Raw genomic sequence first — 21,112 nt, forward strand, 5'->3', positions numbered from 1 at the left:
GCAGCAGCAGCAGCAGCAGCAGCAGCAGGACTACCACGACTTGTTCCGGCACATGAACCAGGGGGACGCAGGGAGCCTGGCTCCCGGTCTCGGGGGACAGAACATGACAGAGCGCCAGGCTTTACCGTATCAAAATGCTGACTCGTATCACCACCACCACACCAGCCCCCAGCATCTCCTCCAGATCAGGGCCCAGGAATGCCTGTCGCAGGCTGCGTCCCCCAGCCCAGCGCACGGGTACGCCCAGCAGCCGGCCCTCCTGCGCTCGGAAAGCATGGAAGAGGAGTGCTCCTGTGAGGCGGCCAAGGACGGCTTTCCAGACAGGAAGAGCTCAAACACAGTGACCAAAGGTTGCCATGACAGCCCCCTGCTCTTGAGTACTGGAGGCCCCGGGGACCCCGAATCTTTACTGGGAACTGTGAGCCACGCGCAGGAGTTGGGGATACATCCCTACCGACACCAGCCGACTGCTGCATTCAGTAGAAATAAGGTGTCCAGCCGAGGTAAGGGCCCCTTCGGGGTAAGAGTCCCGGGCCTGTCTGCCCGAATTCACTTAACTCAGGGATGGTGTCTTTTTCCAGCCAGTGCTCTGTGTTCCTAAAAGAAAGGGAATTCCTGAGAAGACCTGCTGGACCTTATGGGGGAGAAGGATGTGGGAAGCGGATGCTGGGCAGTAAGGGGTCTGCTTTCAAAATAAAAAGGTAGCAATAGAAAATTAGTGCTTACATAATCCAGTCAATAAGGAGAGTTCTCATTTCTCCTATTCATACCATGGTTCCTTGGACTCCAGAATTTCCTGTCATCAAAATAGCTCACTTTAACTTCTGCAGGAGAACGAAATCAGCCGGTGCTGAGGATATACGGCTTTGTGTAAATGGTGTTGGACCAAGAGTCAAAAAAAGCTCCTCGGTTCTAGACTCGCCTCTGTCACGAATGCCGTAACTTTTTCACTTAAACCCTCAGGTTCTTATGTTTCTCCTCTGTGACAAATGGGCAGGAGGAATAATAATAATGGCGCTTTGCAGAGTATTCGGGAAGATAAAAACGTGCATATGTGTGCTGTGTCTAGACATAGTGCGTGTGCGCACGCGCATGTGAGGATGCGAGACACACTTGCTGCTCCGCAAGGATGCTGGAAATGTGCTGTAGTATCATTACTCTGCTCCCCTCGTTAGTAAGTTAAACACAGACGATCCCAGCGTCATAAGGGATCCCCGGGGTTTTCCTGCATCACCTTATATAATGCATGAGTACGTTCGTTTCCATCCTGAAGGAGATTAGGATTACCAGCAGGCAGTTATACTCCAAAAATCTTCTTCCGTCGTCATCCTAGCATTCATCCGAGATAAAAGCTGCACTGACATCCATCCCGTCATCGTAGATCACGGAAAATGAGCTTATCCAGAAACTAAACAACCTTGAAACCAAGCATATCTTCCATCCTCTCCCTCTTGGAGCTGCCTGCCTCTCCTGTCCTGTCCTTTAAGGTCACACACAAAACTCCTGGGGAATTAGGTCCCACGGAACACAGCAGGACAGAAGGCCTTGCTCTGAATCCGTTTATGAAGAAGGCTGGGTGCTTTCCGGTTGTGCTTAGTAATGCACGGAGAAGAGGGACGTGTGCTTGCTTAAAATGGTTAAAAATCCTGGGCTTTTGAGCAAATGCATGCCATTCAGCTTAGGGACCTGCACCACTCAGACATACTGTGCTCACCCGTGGCTGCTGTATTTGTAGGTGGACATAGGATGGTGGGAGATTTCAGAACAAGTTCATACGTGGAATGGCTGACAGACCTGGCCATGTTTAGGCTTGGGAGGAAAAAAGAAACTAAGGAGAGCCATCATAACCAGGAGGAAGAAGGGATTAGACTTTTTGGGGGTCCGTATTATGGGCGAGGACCAAGATCAGGATGGAAGTGTCAGCAAATGTCAACTCCTGTGGAAGATCTTCATCAGAACTTTCTAGAATAAGCTCCCTCAGCAGCCTGGGAGCTTTCTGTCACTGGGAGTGCTCCAGCAGAGGCAGGGTGGTAGTATCAGGGGTACTGTGGAAAAGCTTCCAGCACGAATGAAGGCTTTCACCAAATTAGCATAATATAGTTGGTGTGCGAGGAGGAGAATGGCCACCATCTCTAAAGTGCTTTCCGTGTGCCAGAAACCCACTGCTATTCACATAGCACGAGTTCATTTAATCCTCACAGCAACCCCGTAAGGCAGTAACTCTTCCTGTCCCCATTTCCCCCATGAGACAAATGAGCTTAAGTAATTGGCCCCCAAGGTCAGCAGCTGCTGAGTGGCATCTGAGCCCAGGAGTGTTTCCGTTCACTGCAGGAGATGCTGACTAAGCACGTCCTGGGTGCACGAGGCAGCGAGGACAGAGCAAAGTCGGAGCAAGTAGCGTCCACTCCCTGCTCCCCCACCCCCACCCCATCCTGGAAGGCCATGTGTGAAAACACCCTTTGAAATGTTTTTCTTCAAAAATTCTCTTTCTCCTCAGTTTTCCCTCCTGTGTGACTCCTGTATACAGAAAGGCTGGGGGCCTGGAATTCGCCTGTGTCCCATAATTGTCAGAGGAACAGCCCCCACCCCAGTTCAGCGGGCTTGCTGGTCTCCCTCACGCCTAGGGTGAGGCAGGAGAGAGAGTTCCCAATCAGAGGAGTGGGGTAGGTTTCCAGCAATTAGTGGCATTTGAGTCGGGTCTTGGCGGAATAAGACGAATTTGCCACTTGGATGTAGGGGAGAAACCAGGGGAAAGACAAGTGGGCGGGGTGCCTCCGTGATGTTTGGGGGAAAGCAGGCAGGCTTGGTGGGTTTGAAGTGTGGTGCACACGAAGGAAGGAGGGGAAGCTAAGGACAGAGGTTTTCTTTTTTTTTTTTTTTCCACTTGTAAAATGCTCATTTATTCAAGTTTAAGACAATTGTATGTTCTTTAACGGTGTGCAGTATGTTCTTATTTTAGATGCAGGCATAAAGGGAGCACGGCCCTCCTCAGTGTCCATCGCCTCACTCCCCAGCCCCCTCCCCTCCACAACCCTGCTTTAAACTTGCTCTTTAACTTTTCTAGCTTGAATATTATTCATCTAATCTCTTTCTAACATCTATTCCTATTTTGTGACTCTTGAAGCCACATCTACACTTGTCTTTAATGAATAAAGCCACAAGTTGATTACTGTGGTTTTATGACCCGGTATAGTGAGATGATGCAGCAGGGAAACGACTGGCCTCGGGGAGCCCCATGCCGCTCCAGAGTTCTAGTCACCTGCAGGCATGGACATCTGTGTGTTTAAAATGACGTCTTACCCTGAGGTGTCCCGTTGTCCTTACCTTAGACAACACAAGCATCCTCTGTGACCATGGGCCTGGCACATCACATCTCCTCCCTTTCCTCATCTGTGTAACGAAGGACGTTAAGCTAAATGCCCCCTAAGAGAAGGAGGATGGAATTCATGTCCGCAGTACTTCTGCTCCACGCCCGAGGCTCTCAGCTCGCTTGCTCCTTTCTTTTTCACAGCCACCCTGGTTGTATGTGCGTATATCAGAATCCCTTTTACGGTAGAAACCATGGCTCCACCATCTTTTCCTGCTTTAACCTGACATGATTCTATTCTTTTAAAAACTTGAGAGCTCACACTGTTACCTTACCAAAGAAACCACCAGATAATTTGCTGTCGCTTTTGCCAACAGAGGTTCTAATGCTAGGTCCTCCCCCTCCCCACCCCGCCACAGGCCAGTGGGGGAGGCTCGTGCTTGTTTATCTCTTTGGGCAGAAAGGAATGCCTGCTGTCCCTGAGTGATCCTTCCATCTCCGTGCAGTGACCACACTAGTCCCAAGGCCCTTCATCTGTTATTCCCATGACAGCAAATTCGGCAGTTTACTGAATGACTAGCTTGCACAGGTGGTCTTGTAGGAGCTGTGGGGAATGCAGGGATGGAAAGATACAGAACCTGCCCTCAGGGAGCTTACACTCTGCTGGGGGAAGGAAGACATGCTCAACAGCGTTAGCCTGAAGCGCTACAGAAGGAGTGCTGTAAGGTGTAATTATTAAGGAATAGAGCTAGGGGGATCTTCCTAAAATTTCGTTGGGCTACATGAACAGGGATCAGTGGTGATAGCCCGATAGAACTGAAGGCCACGTGGGGCTCCTGGGTGGCGCAGTCGTTAAGCATCTGCCTTCAGCTCAGGGCGTGATCCCAGCATTCTGGGATCGAGCCCCATATCAGGCTCCTCCGCTAGGAGCCTGCTTCTTCCTCTCCCACTCCCCCTGCTTGTGTTCCCTCTCTCACTGGCTGTCTCTATCTCTGTCAAATAAATAAATAAATAAATAAATAAATAAATAAATAAATAAATAAATCTGAAGGCCACGTATCCGTGTCCACAGTTACCTATTTCCTTTGTGGCCCTTGCTACCGGTCAGGACGGGGCCAGGCCCTGCCGGGGCGCCAAGCATGGAACATGCCAGAGGCGTGTCTCGAGTGTGGCGAGCTTCCAGCGCTGTCCATGCCCCGTGCTGCCTGTGATCTCCCTTTTTGGCCGCTCCAGAACGAGAAAGGAGGTTTATCTCCCTTCTGTGCCATTAAGTACATTGGATTTTTTTACTTTGCAAATAAATAAGGACAACAGTGTAACGGGTTTACACAGAGAGATTGCCAGCTGAACTCACAAAGAAAACCACATCCTCCCCGCCCCCCAGCTTCGTCAGCTTCAGCAGTATTTGTGGACTCAGGCCTCACAGAGGGGTGAAACTGTGACAGGCTGGGCGGGTTCACCCCTCAGAACCTTGGAGAGGAATAGGCACACATGGCATTTTGCTCTCCTTTTCTCTTAGAGCCCAGTAAATGAGTAAGGGCGAGTCAACATTGACAGATTCAATAGAGAATTGTGCAAGCCGCCCCGGAGTCCCCGGGGCAGGGGGGCGGTGCGCACAGGGCCCTCTGTGTCTGTGTCCCCGCGTGATCGCATGGCCACCCCCGCACTCTCCCCGCCTGACTTCGGTCAGTACCTAGAACGCTGCTGCCAGAGGTCCTCTCTCCCCCATTATTTCTGTCGCCTTCGGTGAGCTTGACCTTTCCTCTAGCTGCTCAGGTGGCAGAAGCTGCAAGCCACAGACTGGAGCCCGGATTTCCTGTCCCTTGGTCAGTAGGTTAGTTGCCTGACCTGCCTGCCCCCCCCCACACACACACCCCTCCCATGGATCTGCAGGTCTCTGTGGAGTGTCCCAAAGGACTGGAGACTCAGGACTCAGCATTCTTACTCAAAAGGATGCTTGACTCGTGTAATCCCTTACAGCTTATTAAGAGCTTTTTACCTGCGGTATCTTTGGAGGCCGCCAACATTGCTCATTTCTCAGATAGGGAAATCCTTTAGATTATGTGTGGGAGCCAGGCTGTGCTCTGTCGGGGATGGAGCTGGACCCTGACTTCGAGTTTTCTGATTCCCGGGCTTACCTTCTTCCCGTCACGCCTGCCTCCTCACCTCCCATTCCGCACCGTGCCCACCTAGCTGCCAGGCTGCAGTTGCCGGCCCTTCCGGCTCTTTGGCCTGTGCATTACACCAAAATTTTGTCGCCTAACTCCTATTAATCTGCTTTGTTTCATCTGCTTTTTAACTTACATTTTTCTCTCCTAAACCGGAGGAAATTCAACCAATCTCCTAAGCCAGTCTCTGGAAATTAAAGTGTCAGTAACTCCCTCGTTCCCATACACATGGGTAAATTGTCCCCACAATTCTGGAAGCAGGGTTTCCTTGCTTGTGTTTGTCGGCTGGCTCAGTATGCCCTGTGCCCTCAGAACCAACACCTCCGGAATGAGTATAAGTGACGCCAGGCTTGGCTGAGCTCTCACAGCGCACCGAGCACGTTGGGACCTGCGGAGTGAGTCCTGCTTTACCGACACACTGAGACCCAGGAAAGGGGGCCTGCCCGACGTCCCACTCCTCAGGAGTCCTGGGGAAGCCGCGATTCAAGCCCATGCCTCCCTGACCCCAAAGCTTGTGCTGCTGAGCTCTAGGCTGGGGAGTCAGGAAGGCTCGCTGCACGATCTCCCAAGCAGTAGCTGGCTCCGCCGTGCTGGCCCCGAACATGAGGGCTGGGAAGAGCGCGACAAGGGGGACAGGGTCCGCGTGACCTTCCCAGCAGCAGGACCAAGACAAGGGTGGGTGTTTGGGTTTGGAGAAACCCCATTCTCAGGAATAAAAATAAGTCCAAAAAAAGAGAGGGAAAGGAGACTACAAACTCTCAGAGGTGGGAAGGAGCTCACCATCAAGATGCGGGGCACGTACATTCTGTTAGCTTGGCTCCAGCCTCACGTCTGGGGACATCTTTCAGCGGGGAGCCCTCGTGTCGTCTTGGGCGGGGCAGGGGTGCAGCGGGCGAGGTTTGCAGCCGGCTCTGCGTCCAGCAGGAAGGAACCCCAGGGAAGTGAGGGGATGGTGTGAGCGGCCAGAGAAGAGAAGACAGGCGTTAGGAAATACCTCGAAAAAGCAAGCGCTGCTGTTTGTGGAGCTTCTTGGCCAAGCAGACCACAGAGCCAGTGCCGCACCACTTCCTGCCCGTGGCTTTCGCTGCTCGTGGGGCGAGCGCGAGAGCCGTGCCCGCGGAGAGCAATCGGGCGGCCTGGCTGAGATGAGTGAGGACTGGCCCACACCGCGAGGCCCGGCCGAGGCTTTCTTTTGTCTTCTCTCTTCTGGCTTTTAGCTTTCAGTAGCAAAAGAATTGGCTTCTAGCTGTTTCTTTGGTCTCTTTGCTCAGAGAACTTCCAGAAGATCTCTCACTTGCCCTCGCCTTTGGCAGTTGGGAAGCTTCCCTCCTCTCCTTTTGCTCCTGAATACGTTGCATTACCAGCTACATGCACGTCAGTTGGGGCCCCTCCCTTCCCATCCTATCTCAGCCCCTGAGCCAGGCCTAACCTCGACTGTTGCAGGAGACCTTTTGAATATGGAGACCTGAAACCCTTTACCCAACACTCACGCAGTACATTTTACTTTCATTATTCAAATAAATATTGGAATGGCACAGTTAGCGTTAGGGCTGTGTCTCCTATTAACAACTTTTTAAAAACCTGGTCTTGCCAAGGTAGAGTTCATCAGAAGATAAGCCCAATGCCAAGGAGCTTTGACGGAAAAAAATCGAGCAAGCAAACAAAACATATGTTCAAGGGCCAGGCTCTTAAGGACTGGAGCCAAAAGTGCTACCCAGGTGCGGCCCTGGTATTGTTCTTGACCACTCTTGGCCAAGAGGAAATATTCAATCCTCTCAAACTCTCTTCTCTCCAGAATCCAGTCCATAGGGTGCATGACTCTGACAAGATACTAACCCATATTAAGAGAGCATTTATTAATATCTGTTAAAGAGCTAGGTATTACACACCTACTGGGTGCAGGACACTGTTCTGGAACACGGAAGGCTCACAGACATGCATCAGATACAGTTCTTGTTCTCAGAGAACTTACGGGCTAATATGAACAGCTAAAGCAAATACACAATTAAACACGGTGTTGGGAATAATGTTAGAGTAATACAGTTTTATAAAGTTTTCTGACATTTAAAAGAAGCAAAGATCTTTTTCTTTTTGAAAGGGAAAGTTTCATCAAGTTATTAACATTTGAGATGGACCTAGGAGGATGAGTTGATTTGGATTGGCTGGAATGGAAGGAGAAGCAAGCATTTCCAGGGAGAGGGAGCCCAGGGAGGCTACCTGCATGGAATTGTGAGTGGGTGGGGAAGAATTAAGTGCTCCCGTTTGACCAGAGACTAGCATGTGGGGGAGACTAGTGTGAGGTACTCACTGGAAAGTAGGCTGGGACAGCATTTGGGCGACTCTGTGAAAAGATGAAACTTTGTAGAGTGGCGGTCCTGGGATGGGGAGGAGGGGTGGTTAGTAATCCAGGCAAGAGGAGGAAGCAGTGAGATGGGAAGGGAGGGACTCAGGTGACCGACATTGCACCGGTAGATTCTGTAGGCTTGAGGTGATGTGGAACCAGGGGGAAGGAGTTAACAGGGGGCCCCATGAGCTCGCATCTGAAAGATTAGGAAAATAGGCACCCAAACAGGGCTGATGTCTGAAAGAGGACCTGGGGGAGGGGTGTTGATGAGTTTGGAGCTGGACGTGTTTAAAGTGTTAGATGTCAGCTCTCCAGGGAGAAGTATCTAGTAAATAGTTGGAATTACGGATCCGGAGCTTATTAAAAGAGCATTTCAGTAATTACCTAGAGGCAGTACAGGTGAAGCCATGAAAATGATATTACCAAAGGAAGTGTGAGAAGGGAGAGGAGGGCGAGGTAGAAATGCAAACTGTGGAGGAGCCATGGACGCAGCTGGGGGCAGCAGTTGCAAACGCAGAAGAGGGGCCTGGGCTGGTGCGCCGAGGTGGAGGCCAGGGAAGGAGAGAGAAGGCATCTATGGGACAGAGGCCGTTCTCCCGGGATAGAGGTTTCTGAAAGCTCCAGGAAGGAGGTAGGTTTGGGAAACACAAACTGTCAAGTCAAGAGAGGAATGAAAGAAAAAGAAAAGGTTCGATGTGATCCAGCCACCCGCCATGGATGGAATTTTTCTCAGGAAGGTTTATGATCCCTCCATTACTGCCGTAGGACTTGGGGTTGGCAGGTGGGTCCACGGGGTCCTCACCATGGCTCATTGTCTCTGGCAAGACATTTCTTTGATGGGAGTTGACAATGTTGGGAGAAACTCGAGATCTGCTGACCCTATTTTGCTGTCTCCTCAGAGTCGGTCATAGGGAACTGCATGGATAGAAGTTCTCCAGGACAAGCAATGGAGCTGCCAGATCACAACGGACTCGGGTACCCAACACGCCCCTCTGTCAGTGAGCACCACAGGCCCCGGACCCTCCAGAGACACCACACGATCCAGAACAGTGATGATGCTTATGTATGTTGGCCCCTCCTTCTCAGAAGTGGGATCCTACCAGTCCCAACCTTGACAACAGAGCTTAGTAATGTGGGGTCGCATCTGCCTGTCCATTTTTTCTCAGCCAGAGTCCAGCACCTCTGGGGACCAGGCAGGCATGTCTTTGAATCAGCCTCACAGACTAGTCGAATCTGCGCCCACAACTTTAGCCTGAGGAATCAAGAGTAGTTGCCCTCTGTTCCTTCTGGGCTGAGTTCTTGAACTTCTCCCCAAACGGTCTAAGCTCCAGCCCAAGCAGATGAACCCATAGGCTCTTGGTTAGTTTTTGGATAGCTCCATTGAACTTATTCAGATAAAGAGAACTAATCCGGCTCAGGAAACCTTTGCTGTCCTAGGACAGACTCCTAGGGCAGCACTGTCTAATACAGGACCAAGTAGCCACGTGTGGCCAGATTTACATGTATTTAAAATGAAATAAAATTTAAAAATTTGGTTCCTCAGTCACACTAGTCACACTTCAAGTGCTCAGTGGCCACTTGGGACGGGTGGCTCTGCACTGGATGGGGCCGATGCGGAGTGCTGTCCTAAGACCAAGTCTTCGGGCCGCTGGGGATAGGTCAGATGGGTTTTGGAAGGCCGTGTCATTGCCAAGGGTGTGTGACCACCAGCTGAGGTTCACTGTGCCCTCCCCCACCCACCCCACGGGGGAAGGTGAGGCAGCTTCCCGTGCTGTTACCCCTGCAGCCTCCCTGTTTGGATGGCAACCGCAGAGGGAGTGGGTGGTCCAGCCTGGGGGGGGGTGCCCAAGGCTGCCCTTTGCTCACGCTCTGTTCGAGGGAATCACTGTCTCTCAGGGTCACCTGAGAGCCGCACATACTCTGGTATCCTGACTTCTTTTCCTAATTGTTTTCTGCAGGTGCAGCTGGATAACTTGCCGGGAATGAGTCTCGTGGCTGGGAAAGCACTCAGTTCTGCCCGGATGTCGGACGCGGTTCTCAGTCAGTCCTCACTCATGGGGAGCCAGCAGTTTCAAGATGGGGAAAATGAGGGTAAGGGGCCTTATGCATGGGGCGCTCCTCCCCCCTTTTCACTAGTGACTTTTCTCCTCTTCTGTATAAAGGGTTCATAGGAAGATGGGAAGCCAAAGCTTCCCCAAGGGGTCTGGACGCAAAGCCCTTCCCACTTGTCTCCATCGAGAATGAGCACACAAGGGAGCGAATCTTCTGGTTGAGTGCAGGGGTATCACATTGTCTTTGTAACGCTTCGATAAGATACTGCTTTAAGAACTATTTTCCTAGTTCTGATTAGAGGGCATTGTGTTGTAAGGGGCTATGTCTCCCTCTCCTTAGCGCCAGTAAAGGGAGGGTATCGTAACAGATACAGAGCCTAGGCTTTTTCGAGTGGACAGGTCTGCAAGAAATCCTGACTTTGCCCCTTACAGGCTCCACGGACAAAGCACTTCACCTTTCTGAGCCCCCAGAGTTCTCCCCCGTAAAGTGGCAGAAACCATAGAGCCTAGAGCCTAGAGCCTAGACGGTGCAGTGAGCGTTAATCGGCTTAGTGAGTTTAAGTGCTGAGAACACTGCTGGGAGCCTGCTAACAGTACTGAGCTGCCAGCTCCCTTCAAGAGGTCAATCTTCCTGCAGGAGCAGCTCTGTCTGCTTCCACTCTGCCGTGGTCGGTAGCGCCTGGGAGATAGTAAAGCAACAGGGCAAAGTGGAACATTTGGAGAGTTCGGGAAGAACCTGGCCCAGCCCACAGACACTAAACACATGGAGAGCCTGCTATGAGCTAGAATTCAGGCCTGGCTGGCCGGCTCCGCGGGGCTCCGATTTCTCATCCTCCTCTCTCCCCCTGGCCCACCTCCCACCCCCACCCCCTGGCTCCCTGCAAATCTCCCATGTTCTTTCTGGTCTTGCAGAATGCAGGGAGAGCCTAGTTGGTCACGAGCACGCAGACCTGACTGATGGCAGCCAGCATTTAAACTCCTCTTGCTACCCATCCACGTGCATCACCGACATCCTGCTCAGCTACAAGCACCCCGAGGTCCCCTTCAGCATGGAGCAGGCGGGCGTGTAACAGGAAACAGTGAGTGTCAGCCTGGCCGGCCGACCCAGCCCTTTGGCCCAGTGCCAGCTCCCGATCGGTCCGGGGCTTCCTCCTGAGCCTGGTGGCCTGTGAACCTGATGGCACCGCTCCTCCCCCTCTCGGTCTTCGCCTTTTCCTGCTCTGTCAGATGAAGCACCGTGCAGTTGTTGTGGGGAGCACACAGAACGCATGCGGGCCAGAGTCCCTTGGTTTAATTATGGGGTGAAGACACGTGTTGTGGGGTGCGTAGAAACATAGAAACAGGAAGTGAGCTGTGGCTTCGGAGGACAGAGGACCTCTGGCCGCAGTAATAAGGAGAAGACAGTCCTTGACCTCAGTCCTGAAGTAGGAAACCCAGCAAGAAAACGTGTCTGGCCATAGTTTTCAGGCTGTGCTGCAAAAGAATATTCCAGACAGGGATCAGAGGCCCGTGGTAGAAAACAGGTACACTGAGCAGCTTGGCTGGAGTCAGGCCTACACACACAGTAGGTAGCATGGCTTCTGTCTTTGACAACCCTGACAGAAACCCGGGAATGCAAGTGAGGCCGTCTGGCGAACCCGTGTCAGGGCCTCAGTGTGGCAACCGTCTTGAAATACCTGAGGCCGAGCGCGCCGGTCACATGTGGTAGAAGTTTTCACGTGAACGTTCGAGCCACGCTGATGCTCCTCTCTGTCTGCTCCCTTGCAGGTTTGTCTGCAGCCCGGGGATGAAAAGGCCGACTTCAAACCGACAGTATCTAGCAGCATTGCGCCAAATTGCCATTGTGTTTCTGTCCACCCAGAATGTCGTGGCTCCTTTCCTCACATTGGTCCATCAGTGTGCGGTTCTTTTGGGTTCTGAGGGGTTTTTGCCATGTTTGCTTGTATGACCAAGTCACCAAGGAAATAAACAGGATATCCATGTTTGCCACCTTCTGTGAAAGTGTATTTGGTATATTTGAGTTGGTGGTTTGGTTTGGTTTTGGTTTGATTTTTTTTTTTTGGTATGTGTTCTTTTGGAGGTGATTTTCTCTCTTCTTTGTTTCTCCCTCTCTTTTTCTTTTTCTTTCTTTTTTCTTTTCCCTTTCTTTCCTTCATTGAGACAGAAGAGCAAAGCAGTTAAAACTACAGAGGCCAAGAGCCCCAGAGCCCCTTCCCCCAGCCTCCACCCACAGAGCGCCCTCCAGTCCTTCACGTTGCTGACCCACAGGAGCAAATACTGGCAGATAACAGCGCCAGAATCTTAGTGGTTAGCGAAAGGGAGAGGGGAAGGGGTGATGGCCCCTGGCACTTGGAGACCAGAAAGAGAGCAAAAAACAAAGAACCCCCGAGCCTGGAACCTGGGAAGGTCTTTCCTGCTGGGATCCCTGGAAAACGTGTCTGGCCCAGCCAGAATCACACCAGACCGTTAGCAGGGAGGCCGAGGGTGGCCTGGCCTTGAGAGGCTGCCAGTCAGAACGTCTCAATGTGAGCTTCTCCTCCGTGTATGACTCAGCTCCCCTCTCACAACCTGGAAAGTTGGTTGCCTTTATCATCCTGCTGGTCCTACCCGCAGACTGAACACCCAGCAGTGGTACACGATGCCTGTCACCTGTCATTCTCATTGTATATTGTGCTATACAGGGGTGATTCTTCAGCGCACACGCGCGCGCACACACACACACACACACTTTTCTCTTTCAGCCTCTTTGACACAGGCAAGAAGAACGGGAGGTTGTCTTGGGCCCTGCCTCCCTCCTAACCTTCTCCTCCTCCCCAGGCATCCCCAGCCCCTATTTTAATTCTTGATCATGTAGGAATTGTTTTGGGTAAATGTTGATATTATTGTTATTATTATTGTTGTTATTATTAATAAATAAAAACAAAAGGAATTTTTGTTTAAAAGAGAAATGTTTAACCAGATTCTGTTCTATTTGAATTGTGACTTGCACCTTTTGTTCCAAGTATTTTTTGTAGACATTGTACTTGTGAGCAGCTCTTACCTGTGCCAGTGACAGGTGCAGCGGTCTCCTCCCCCCGGGGAAGCAGCGCACACGCAGCAGCAACTGTTTGCCGCTCTCTTTGTGTTTCTTCACTGTTAGAAACCAAAGTCTTCTCTGCCGGCTGGGGGCTGGCAGAGCGTCTGCCCGTCTCCTTCTGATCTTCAAAGCAAGAAGGAGATGTTCAATATTCTGACTCTTGATCCTTTTTCCTGGGAAAGCAGAGCGAAGGGTCCCCAGTCCGCCCCTAGTCTTTCATCCTGAATTTGCACAGAAGAGAGCGGGTGTCCAGCATGGCCGTCCTGATGTTGCTGACAGGACTCCCATGCAGCTTGTCCTTCTCACGGATACTGGCAGCTCAGCTCCTGGACCCGATATCCCGCAAGTGGATTTCTGCAACGCAAGGGCCTTTCCTCGGGATCTGTCCCACGTTTCCGCGGTCCCCAATCTCCCCTCTACTTGGTGAGGCCAACAGCTCCTCGCCAGAAGGAGGCGACCCAGAAGGCCCGAGCAGCTACCGTGTGACTTCTCTGGGCCTGTTCCAGCTCCGAGGCCCCCACCCCCTGCCCCCGCCGCCCCCTCGCTCCCGCACTCAGCCTGTTCTGTTTACATGGCACTGTGCTGATGGAAGAGCAGGCTGCCGTCCGCCAGCGGCCGCCGGGTGAGAGCCAGTGAGCCGATTAACCGTGCCATCTTGCGAACTACACTTGTAAAGATCATTGCTTTGTATCGTAGTAACCGATATGCGCCGTATATGTTGAATGTATATGAATATAATTTCCTATTTCTGCTCTTTGAAAATGTCAGAAGTATTTTTTTCTTTCTCATTTATGTTGAACGAAAAATGGATTAAAAAATATCTCCAGACCCAAATTGTGGCATTAAGACTTTTAGTCTTTTTTCCCCCCTGGTGGGCGACTTACAAACTTACAACTTAATACCTTGGTTGGACAGGAGGGGGTTGTGCAAATAAAAACCTGATTACGATCTTATGTTGATATATTATTATTTGCCTTGTGGTTCAGAGTCTAGCTGGGAGAAGCATCCAGGTGGGTGGAGGCGGGAGGCTGAAGAGGCCTACCAAGCCTAGGGTGGAGCTTTGAGCTATCCATTATCTCACCCCGCCTTGTCAAGGAGCATTCTCTAGAAGCCTGAACTCGGCCCACACTGTGTCCCCAATCACCCAGCCTGGACTCTGCCCCCCCAGAAGCAAGCCTTTGAGTGTGCTGAGTCAGAGGGAAAACAGATTCCCCGAGAGGGTGCTTTTCAAGGAGTGGAAGGGGGTCCTCAGAGACCTGGGGCCTTGAGGTGACCGCAGTCAGCCCAGTGATGGGATTGCCAGATAAGTGTGGGGACAGAAAGGGGACTCTTCCTATAGCTGTCCTCTTTCTTCACACCTGGACTCCAGAAGGCAGGGCGGGATTTCCAGCATGGCCCCAGGCCCGGCTAAGAGAGAGCTGGCTGAGGTGCTTCCGTGAAGATTACTGGAGCTGGAAATACTGCCTGGGTGTGTAGAGAGAAGAGGAGGAAGACGGGACTTAAAAAAGCTTCGGCACCCATGGTGGTCTAGACGGTCACGGTGGGACCGTTGAGGACAGAAAGAGCCTTCCAAGAAGGGTCTCCTAGAAATTGTCTGAGTGTGCACACGCCCACAGAAGGCCCGAGCGAGCATCGCTGGAAGCACGCAGGGACACACCCAGGTGCCTTCCACACCTCGTAACCCCGTCGCCGCGGCTCCACCCCCGTGATCAGCCAGGGCGCCTTCGGGCCAAAGGTGGGATGAACTTCGAGAGGAAGGAGGGTGCTGTCCTCCTGGAGAAAGGCTAGAGACCTGAGCTCTGGAAGGTAGAAGCCATGCCCACAGATCCTTCCCAGCCCTTCCTTCTGACCTTCTGCCGGCCCCCACCCCACCCCACCCCGACCACTGAGGCAAGCTCTCAGACGGCCGGCTGCCTGCCGAGGCGGCAAACCCCAGCTTGTGCTGGCCACAGATGGGCCGCCTTCACCTCCGTCTCCCGAGCAGGGGGGCAGCAGAGAATCGTGTTTGGCAGGTGCAGGCCCCTGCCCCAGGGCCTAAATCGGGGCTCTGTCACCAGGACCTGCGACAAAATTGCCAAAAAGGAATTATGGGGGTGGGGGCTCCTTCCACCCCTGCTCCGTCTGAACATCCCAAGAGCAGGTTTCCCGTCCTGACCTGCAGCGCCTCCTGTCCGTCGACCGTCCTGAGCAGGGTCTGTGACAGACGGCCAGAGGCTCCAGAGTGAGTTACCCCTGGGTCTCCTTCAGGCCCGCTCCTTCAGATGCCCCTTTACCGTCCTGGTGACCCTTCCTTTCGCGTGCCAGTGTCGTTCATCAAGCAAATACTTGTTGAGTGTCTGTTATGTGCCAAGCCTAGCAGGGGACAGAGTCCTTCCAGGTGTAGACTGACCAGTATGACATGGGGACGGGAATTGTGAAATGAGTCCCTAATCATTCTGAGCAAAATCCACTCCTGCAGTCAGCTAGCAGCTCGCCAGCATGCATCAGGGGTGAGGGGGCCGGGGCCAGGCCCCTGGTGACCATCTTCAGAAACAGTCACTCTGGGAGTCCCAAGATCAAGGAAAGAGGGTGTTGGGACTCAGGGCCCACACTGGTGGGCCTTTCCTAAGCAGCTAGTGCAATCCACAGGCCCTCGAGGCCTCTCACAGGCTGGCCCCCGGGCTGATTCTGACATGCCCAAAGCCTGCCTTCCCTCCGAGATCCTAGTAATGAGGGGCTTGGGCTAGTCTGAGGCAAACGTCTTACAGCGAAATGGAGTAGATAGACACACCAGTGAGCAAGTACGATGAAAAAGAAACACTTGCTGCTTGTGGGGATGCTATCAACAGCCCTCCCTAGCCTGACGCCTTGAGATCCCTGAGCTGGGAAACCAAGGAGGCCCTGATCAGAACACACGGGCCAGGGGAGTCGGGGGCCCCGCTGCTGGTGGCCAGCTGGGCCTCCTGACTCCGGCTCCTGACGGCACCAAGTGCTAACGGCTGGAGGCCTCGGGCGGCCCTTGACAGCTCGGAGCGGCTGTCTTCTCATACGCAAGACAACAGAGAAAATATCTGGCTGCCGGGTCTTCTAGGGCTGACCATGGAAGTGCTTTGGCCACTAAGGAACTACACAAATGTTGGAATTAGGCTTAGCCATAATAATCATTTCATGGGGCGCCTAGGTGGCTCAGTTGTTAAGCATCTGCCTTCGGCTCAGGGCGTGATCCCGGCGTTCTGGAATCGAGCCCCACATCAGGCTCCTCCGCTAGGAGCCTGCTTCTTCCTCTCCCACTCCCCCTGCTTGTGTTCCCTCTCTCGCAGGCTCTCTCTATCTCTGTCAAATAAATAAATAAAATCTTTAAAAAAAAATCATTTCAATAATAAACCAAACTTTAACAATGGCGGGTAGCTTGGAGTCCAACAGTAAGCTTCTGAGATTCCCCCGTGTGCTGACTGGGACGAGCTCTACCCCCAGAAAGAAAGGAGCCTCTCTTGGCCTGAGACACCCGTGAGCTGCCCCAGGAGGGGACCAGCCTCCCCCCCAGCCCCAGCTCTTTAAACCACAGGCAGAAAGCTGGGCCAGCCAAGTGGCAGCCCAGGCAGACTGTTCAGGGAGAGCAGTTCCCACTCTGCAGGGCCCCATGGACCTCTGCGGCTGGGTCAGTCCAGGAACAGAGGTCCCGAATCCCAGCATCTGCAAGTCAGGGCCACACAGACAAAATGTGAGTCCTCACCACGTCTGCTTCCAGAAGCCGAGGTCTTCGCTCCAGTCTGACAGTGTAAGTGTGTTCACCGGGAGTGAGGGGAGAGAATGCCAGAAATTGGGATTCGGGGACACAGAATAGTTACTAAGTGCCAGCTACCTTCCAGTTTTGCCACAGATGTTCAAATGCAGTGCTTGAAACAACACGCATTTATTACCTCAGGACAGTTCTAGAGGTCAAAAGTCCCAAGGGGTCATACTTGGTCATACAAAACTAAAATCCTGGTGTCAGCAGAGCTGCCTTCCTTCTGGAGGCTTCAGGGAAACATCTGTGTCTACTCCTCCTGCTTCTGGGGGCCGCCCACACTCCTTAGCTTATGACCCCCTACACATGGCTCCGACCTGAGCTGCTGTCCCCTCGTCTCCTCTGATGGCGTCTCCTGCCTCCCTCTCATAGGTTTAAGGACCCTTGTGCTGACATCGGGCCCACCTGGATAGTCCGGGAAAACCACCCATCTCGAGGTCCTTATAATCACATCGGCAAAGTCCCTTTTGCCACGTGACAGTCACGGGTTCCAGGGATTAGGACCCGCACATCTTTTGGGGGGGTATTAGTCTGCCTGCCATACACACCACCCCTGCCGTGATTCTAGGGATGGGGTGTTCCAGGCTTGTCTTCACTCAATGGATAAGGGACTGAGGGGGGCAGCGGCTCTATAGCTCGCCCAGGGTCACACAGCTAGCGAGGGGCAGAGCCGGGACTCAGACCGAAGGCTGCGCGCCTCCAGGCCTTCTCGTCTGCGGTGAGGGACAGGAGGCCGGCCACCGTGGCGGAGGCCGCGGCCCAGCAGCTCTGCGACCTGCCTGACAGCAGGGAGTTTCCTGGCTGGGTGGCGAAGGGCACGTTTCTGTCCTGGGTCTACATCCAGGGACCTGGGTGCAAAGTTCAGCCCTGCCTCTCCTTTGCTGAGGGGCCAGAGACCTAGGGCAAATTCGGTCCATCCCTCGCTTCCTCATCTGGAAGATGACAGGGAGGCGCGAGGCCGAGCAGCCGATCCCACAGCTCCGCTCGGCTGGGGCCTCTGCAGCGTCCGTGACTTGGGGCCCGTCGGCGAGCTGGGGCTGGAGGTGCTGGGCCTCCCGGCAGAACCCTGCGGAGCGCGGCAAACACCATCGGGAGCACGGCGCTTCGCATTGATTTATGGGCTCCCCGGCCCCCAGCAGCCCTGCGCCATTTTTGTCTCCCTTTTACTGATAGGAAACCGAGGCTCAGAGAGATGACCTAACTGGCCCGCGATCCTCCTCCAGGAGTTTGCACGTGGGAGGCAAAATGAAGTGAGTAGCCAGGTCTCCTGTGGCCTCCTGCTGCAGAAGTCCTTCCGCCTGCCCGGGGGACCCCTAAAGTCTGGTCTCCACCTCACTGTGCGCGCCCACATGGAAACACCAACACTGCAAAGATACATGGATTCAATTTAAGTGACTCCCTTTGTTCTGACATGATGCCCTTTTGTGAGGTTGAAAGAAGTTCTTTTCTCGTTTGAAGTGTTGGTCACAGCGGGGCTGGGGGCATTGGGGAGACAGTGGGTAACTTTTTTACATGACAAAATCAAAAGCAGGCAACTCCCTGTTGGTCTCTAGAATCTGTTTTGAAATGTCAGAGGTCCCGAAATCGCAGTCTGGGATACACAGAGCCCTGTCCACTCTGCCCAGGCCACGCCCTGGCACCACAGGGCCCCTTCAGGCGAGGCTTTGGAGGTCTGGGAGAGCCTGGAGAGAGGCATGCTGACCTGCTGGGATAAAAGAGGCCACAGGGTGTTGGTGGGGGGAGACTGTCTGTTGCCTTTGGAGGGGAAGGACAGGGTAGGGACAAAGTAATCTCCCTGGAATGCAAGGGGAGGGGAGGAGGGGAGGAGTCCCAGCCATCCCTGGCCAGCTGGTGTCTCTTGCTTCCATCCCTCCTCTCCCCGGGCTGCACTGGCACAGCGGGCAATGGCGGGCACACGTCCCCCCCAGGAGAAGGGATGGGTGCAGATGACCCCGACCCTGAGGGCCTGCAAGCCTGCAACCACCCCCTCTGGCCCCCGCCTGAACCCTTGATCCTTGGCCTTGCAGCCCCCGCAGCTTCCTGTTTGCCCACTCTATTTGTCCGGCCCTGGGGACAGAGCTGATCCTTGAACTCTAAGTTCCACATCGCCAGGACCAGTGAGAAGCAGCAAGGCCTGGGCTGGGCTTATCAGCCTCCCAGCCCAGCCCCTGCCTGGAGACATAAATAGGCCAGGAGAGCCGGCCACTCAGAGACTGCTGGAATCCTCGAGGTAAGTGCAGCGGCCTGCTCCCCCAGCTCTGGGCATCGGAGGCTCAGGTTCTGGGGTCTTGGTTCCAGACTCTGCCCCATGCGGGGGCTCTGGTTACTGAGACCCTCTCCCACTCTGTGCCCTGCCTCCTCCGCCCCTGGCTAAAATGAGTGGGGGACCACTGGGCTCCTCACACGAGAGGCCTGCCCCCTTCAGCCCAGACCCTCTTCTCCTCCAGGTCACCCACGTCCCTTCAGGATGAAAGCGGTGGTGCTGAGCTTGGCCGTGCTCTTCCTCACGGGTAGGTGCCCCCCAACCTAGGAAGCCAACCATGGGGGGGGGGCTTCTCCCTAAGCTGCTGTGGGCCACCCTCCTGGGCACAGGGAACAGGATTTCTCACTCATCCCCTTGCCCCTGCCTCCAAGCCTGGCATTTCAGCTCTGATCCTGGTCCGGAGCTGGCCTGATCTCGGTCTCCCCTCTGACCCCCAGGGAGCCAGGCTCGGCATTTCTGGCAGCAAGATGAGCCCCAGTCACCTTGGGATCGAGTGAAGGATTTAGCCACCGTGTATGTGGACGCAGTCAAAGAAGGCGGCAGAGACTATGTGGCCCAGTTTGAAGCCTCCGCCTTGGGAAAACAGCTGAAGTACGGACCCAACCTGGGGCCCCGGGGGGCTGGGGAACAGGGGCAGGGGTGGCCAGTCCTGAGGGGCAGAGAGGCCTATGGGAAGATGTAGCCAGACTGGCCGAATCCCCACCTGCTATTTCCTGGGTCCCCTAGAAGGTCTGGAAAAACCCAGAATGGAATCCCCAAGCAGGAATGAGATCCCCCAAATAACCACCATCTCAGAACTCATTTTGGGGAGAGTAAGAGCTGTAGGCCCTAGCAAGGGGCAGGTCTGTGCTGCCGGGGTCAGCAATCACAGTACCACCATCTGCTTGCCCAGTGCAACAAGCCCCTTCCCGTTCTTAGCTCTCTCCTCCGCTCCTGGCCAGCAACAGGGATGGCCGTCTCCAGAGAGGACGAGGGGCTCCAAGTATAGAGACGAGGTCCTTAAGGCCCAGCTTTGGGGACAGACAAGACAGGGCACCCAACCCAGCTCTGTCGCTCCTAGCTCCTCAGTCCATCCGGACCGGGGAACCCAGCGGTAGTGGTGGTGGTGTGTGCTCGGGGGAGGCTGTCCTGGGGGAGGCAGGGTGTGGGGAAATCGAGGCCGGGCTCCGGGGCCCCAGGCTGATGCCCGTCAGGGGCAGGTGCCGCGCAGCTCCCGGGCTGTCCGGGGTGCCCCGGGGTGCCGGGGAGGCCACCCCTGAGCCCCCGCTCTCCCCTCCCCACCCCTTCAGCCTGAAACTCCTGGACAACTGGGACAGCTTGACCAGCACGGTGACCAAGCTGCGCGAACAGATCGGCCCGGTCACCCAGGAGTTCTGGGATAACCTGGAAAAGGAGACAGAGGTGCTGCGGCAGGAGATGAGCAAGGATCTGGAGGAGGTGAAGCAGAAGGTGCAGCCCTACCTGGACGAGTTCCAGAAAAATTGGCACGAGGAGGTGGAGCTGTACCGCCAGAAGGTGGCGCCGCTGGGCGCGGAGCTGCGCGAGGGCGCGCGCCAGAAGCTGCAGGAGCTGCAGGAGAAGCTGAGCCCCCTGGGCGAGGAGCTGCGGGACCGCGCGCGCACCCACGTGGACGCGCTGCGCGCGCAGCTGGCCCCCTACAGCGACCAGCTGCGTGAGCGCCTGGCCGCCCGGCTGCAGGCGCTCAAGGAGGACGGCGGCGCCAGCCTGGCCGAGTACCACGCCAAGGCCAGCGAGCACCTGAGCGCGCTCAGCGAGAAGGCCAAGCCCGCGCTGGAGGACCTCCGCCAGGGCCTGCTGCCCGTGCTGGAGAGCTTCAAGGTCAGCCTACTGGCTGCCGTGGATGAGGCCACCAAGAAGCTGAACGCCCAGTGACGCGCCCCGGACCCGAGGGACCCCTCCCGGGACTCCCCTTTCCGTGCATCGGGTTCTTAGAATAAACATATCCAAAGCGGGACGCCTGTGTTGGGCTGCGTGTGTTTTGAAGCTTCAGTTACGATTTTTAAACAATAAAATGTGCTCCGAAAACGAGAAATTCTTTTTTGGGAGGATGGGAGCGGGTGAGGGCGGAGGGACGTCCCGGGACAGCCCGGGGCGGGGGGGGGGGGGGGGGGGGGGG

General features: G+C 54.4%; 2 protein-coding genes across 6 annotated transcripts in view; both read left to right on the plus strand.

Moving 5' to 3' along the window:
- The window catches only part of SIK3 (SIK family kinase 3), a 238,827-nt gene extending 226,963 nt beyond the window's left edge, over positions 1–11,864 (plus strand). For 4 of the 5 annotated variants that reach the window (XM_040631195.1, XM_040631197.1, XM_040631200.1 and 1 more), the window contains exons 22-26: positions 1–503; positions 8,719–8,882; positions 9,778–9,910; positions 10,783–10,949; positions 11,638–11,864. In XM_040631195.1, the coding sequence (XP_040487129.1) occupies positions 1–503; positions 8,719–8,882; positions 9,778–9,910; positions 10,783–10,940 (958 nt within the window). In that variant the 3' untranslated portion in view covers positions 10,941–10,949; positions 11,638–11,864. The remainder of the gene's footprint in view (positions 504–8,718; positions 8,883–9,777; positions 9,911–10,782; positions 10,950–11,637) is intronic. The other variant, XM_040631198.1, reaches the window with a different exon arrangement.
- Positions 11,865–18,859: 6,995 nt separating this feature from the next.
- APOA1 (apolipoprotein A1) lies at positions 18,860–20,950 on the plus strand. The gene is made up of 4 exons (XM_008690201.2): positions 18,860–18,942; positions 19,160–19,222; positions 19,413–19,566; positions 20,265–20,950. The coding sequence occupies exons 2-4, from the start codon at positions 19,180–19,182 to the stop codon at positions 20,866–20,868; spliced, it is 801 nt and encodes a 266-aa protein (XP_008688423.2). The 5' UTR covers positions 18,860–18,942; positions 19,160–19,179; the 3' UTR covers positions 20,869–20,950.
- The last annotated feature ends 162 nt before the right edge of the window (positions 20,951–21,112 follow it).

This window comes from Ursus maritimus, unplaced genomic scaffold, assembly GCF_017311325.1.
Source record: "Ursus maritimus isolate PB19 unplaced genomic scaffold, ASM1731132v1 scaffold_16, whole genome shotgun sequence".
NCBI lineage: Eukaryota > Metazoa > Chordata > Mammalia > Carnivora > Ursidae > Ursus > Ursus maritimus.

Bases quoted from the DNA above. Each gene is read 5' to 3' on its own strand.
- APOA1 (XM_008690201.2), top strand. From the start codon at position 19,180: ATGAAAGCGGTGGTGCTGAGCTTGGCCGTGCTCTTCCTCACGG. The intron at 19,223-19,412 runs GTAGGTGCCCCC...TCTGACCCCCAG, and splicing joins GGCCGTGCTCTTCCTCACGG to GGAGCCAGGCTCGGCATTTC. The intron at 19,567-20,264 runs GTACGGACCCAA...CCACCCCTTCAG, and splicing joins GCCTTGGGAAAACAGCTGAA to CCTGAAACTCCTGGACAACT.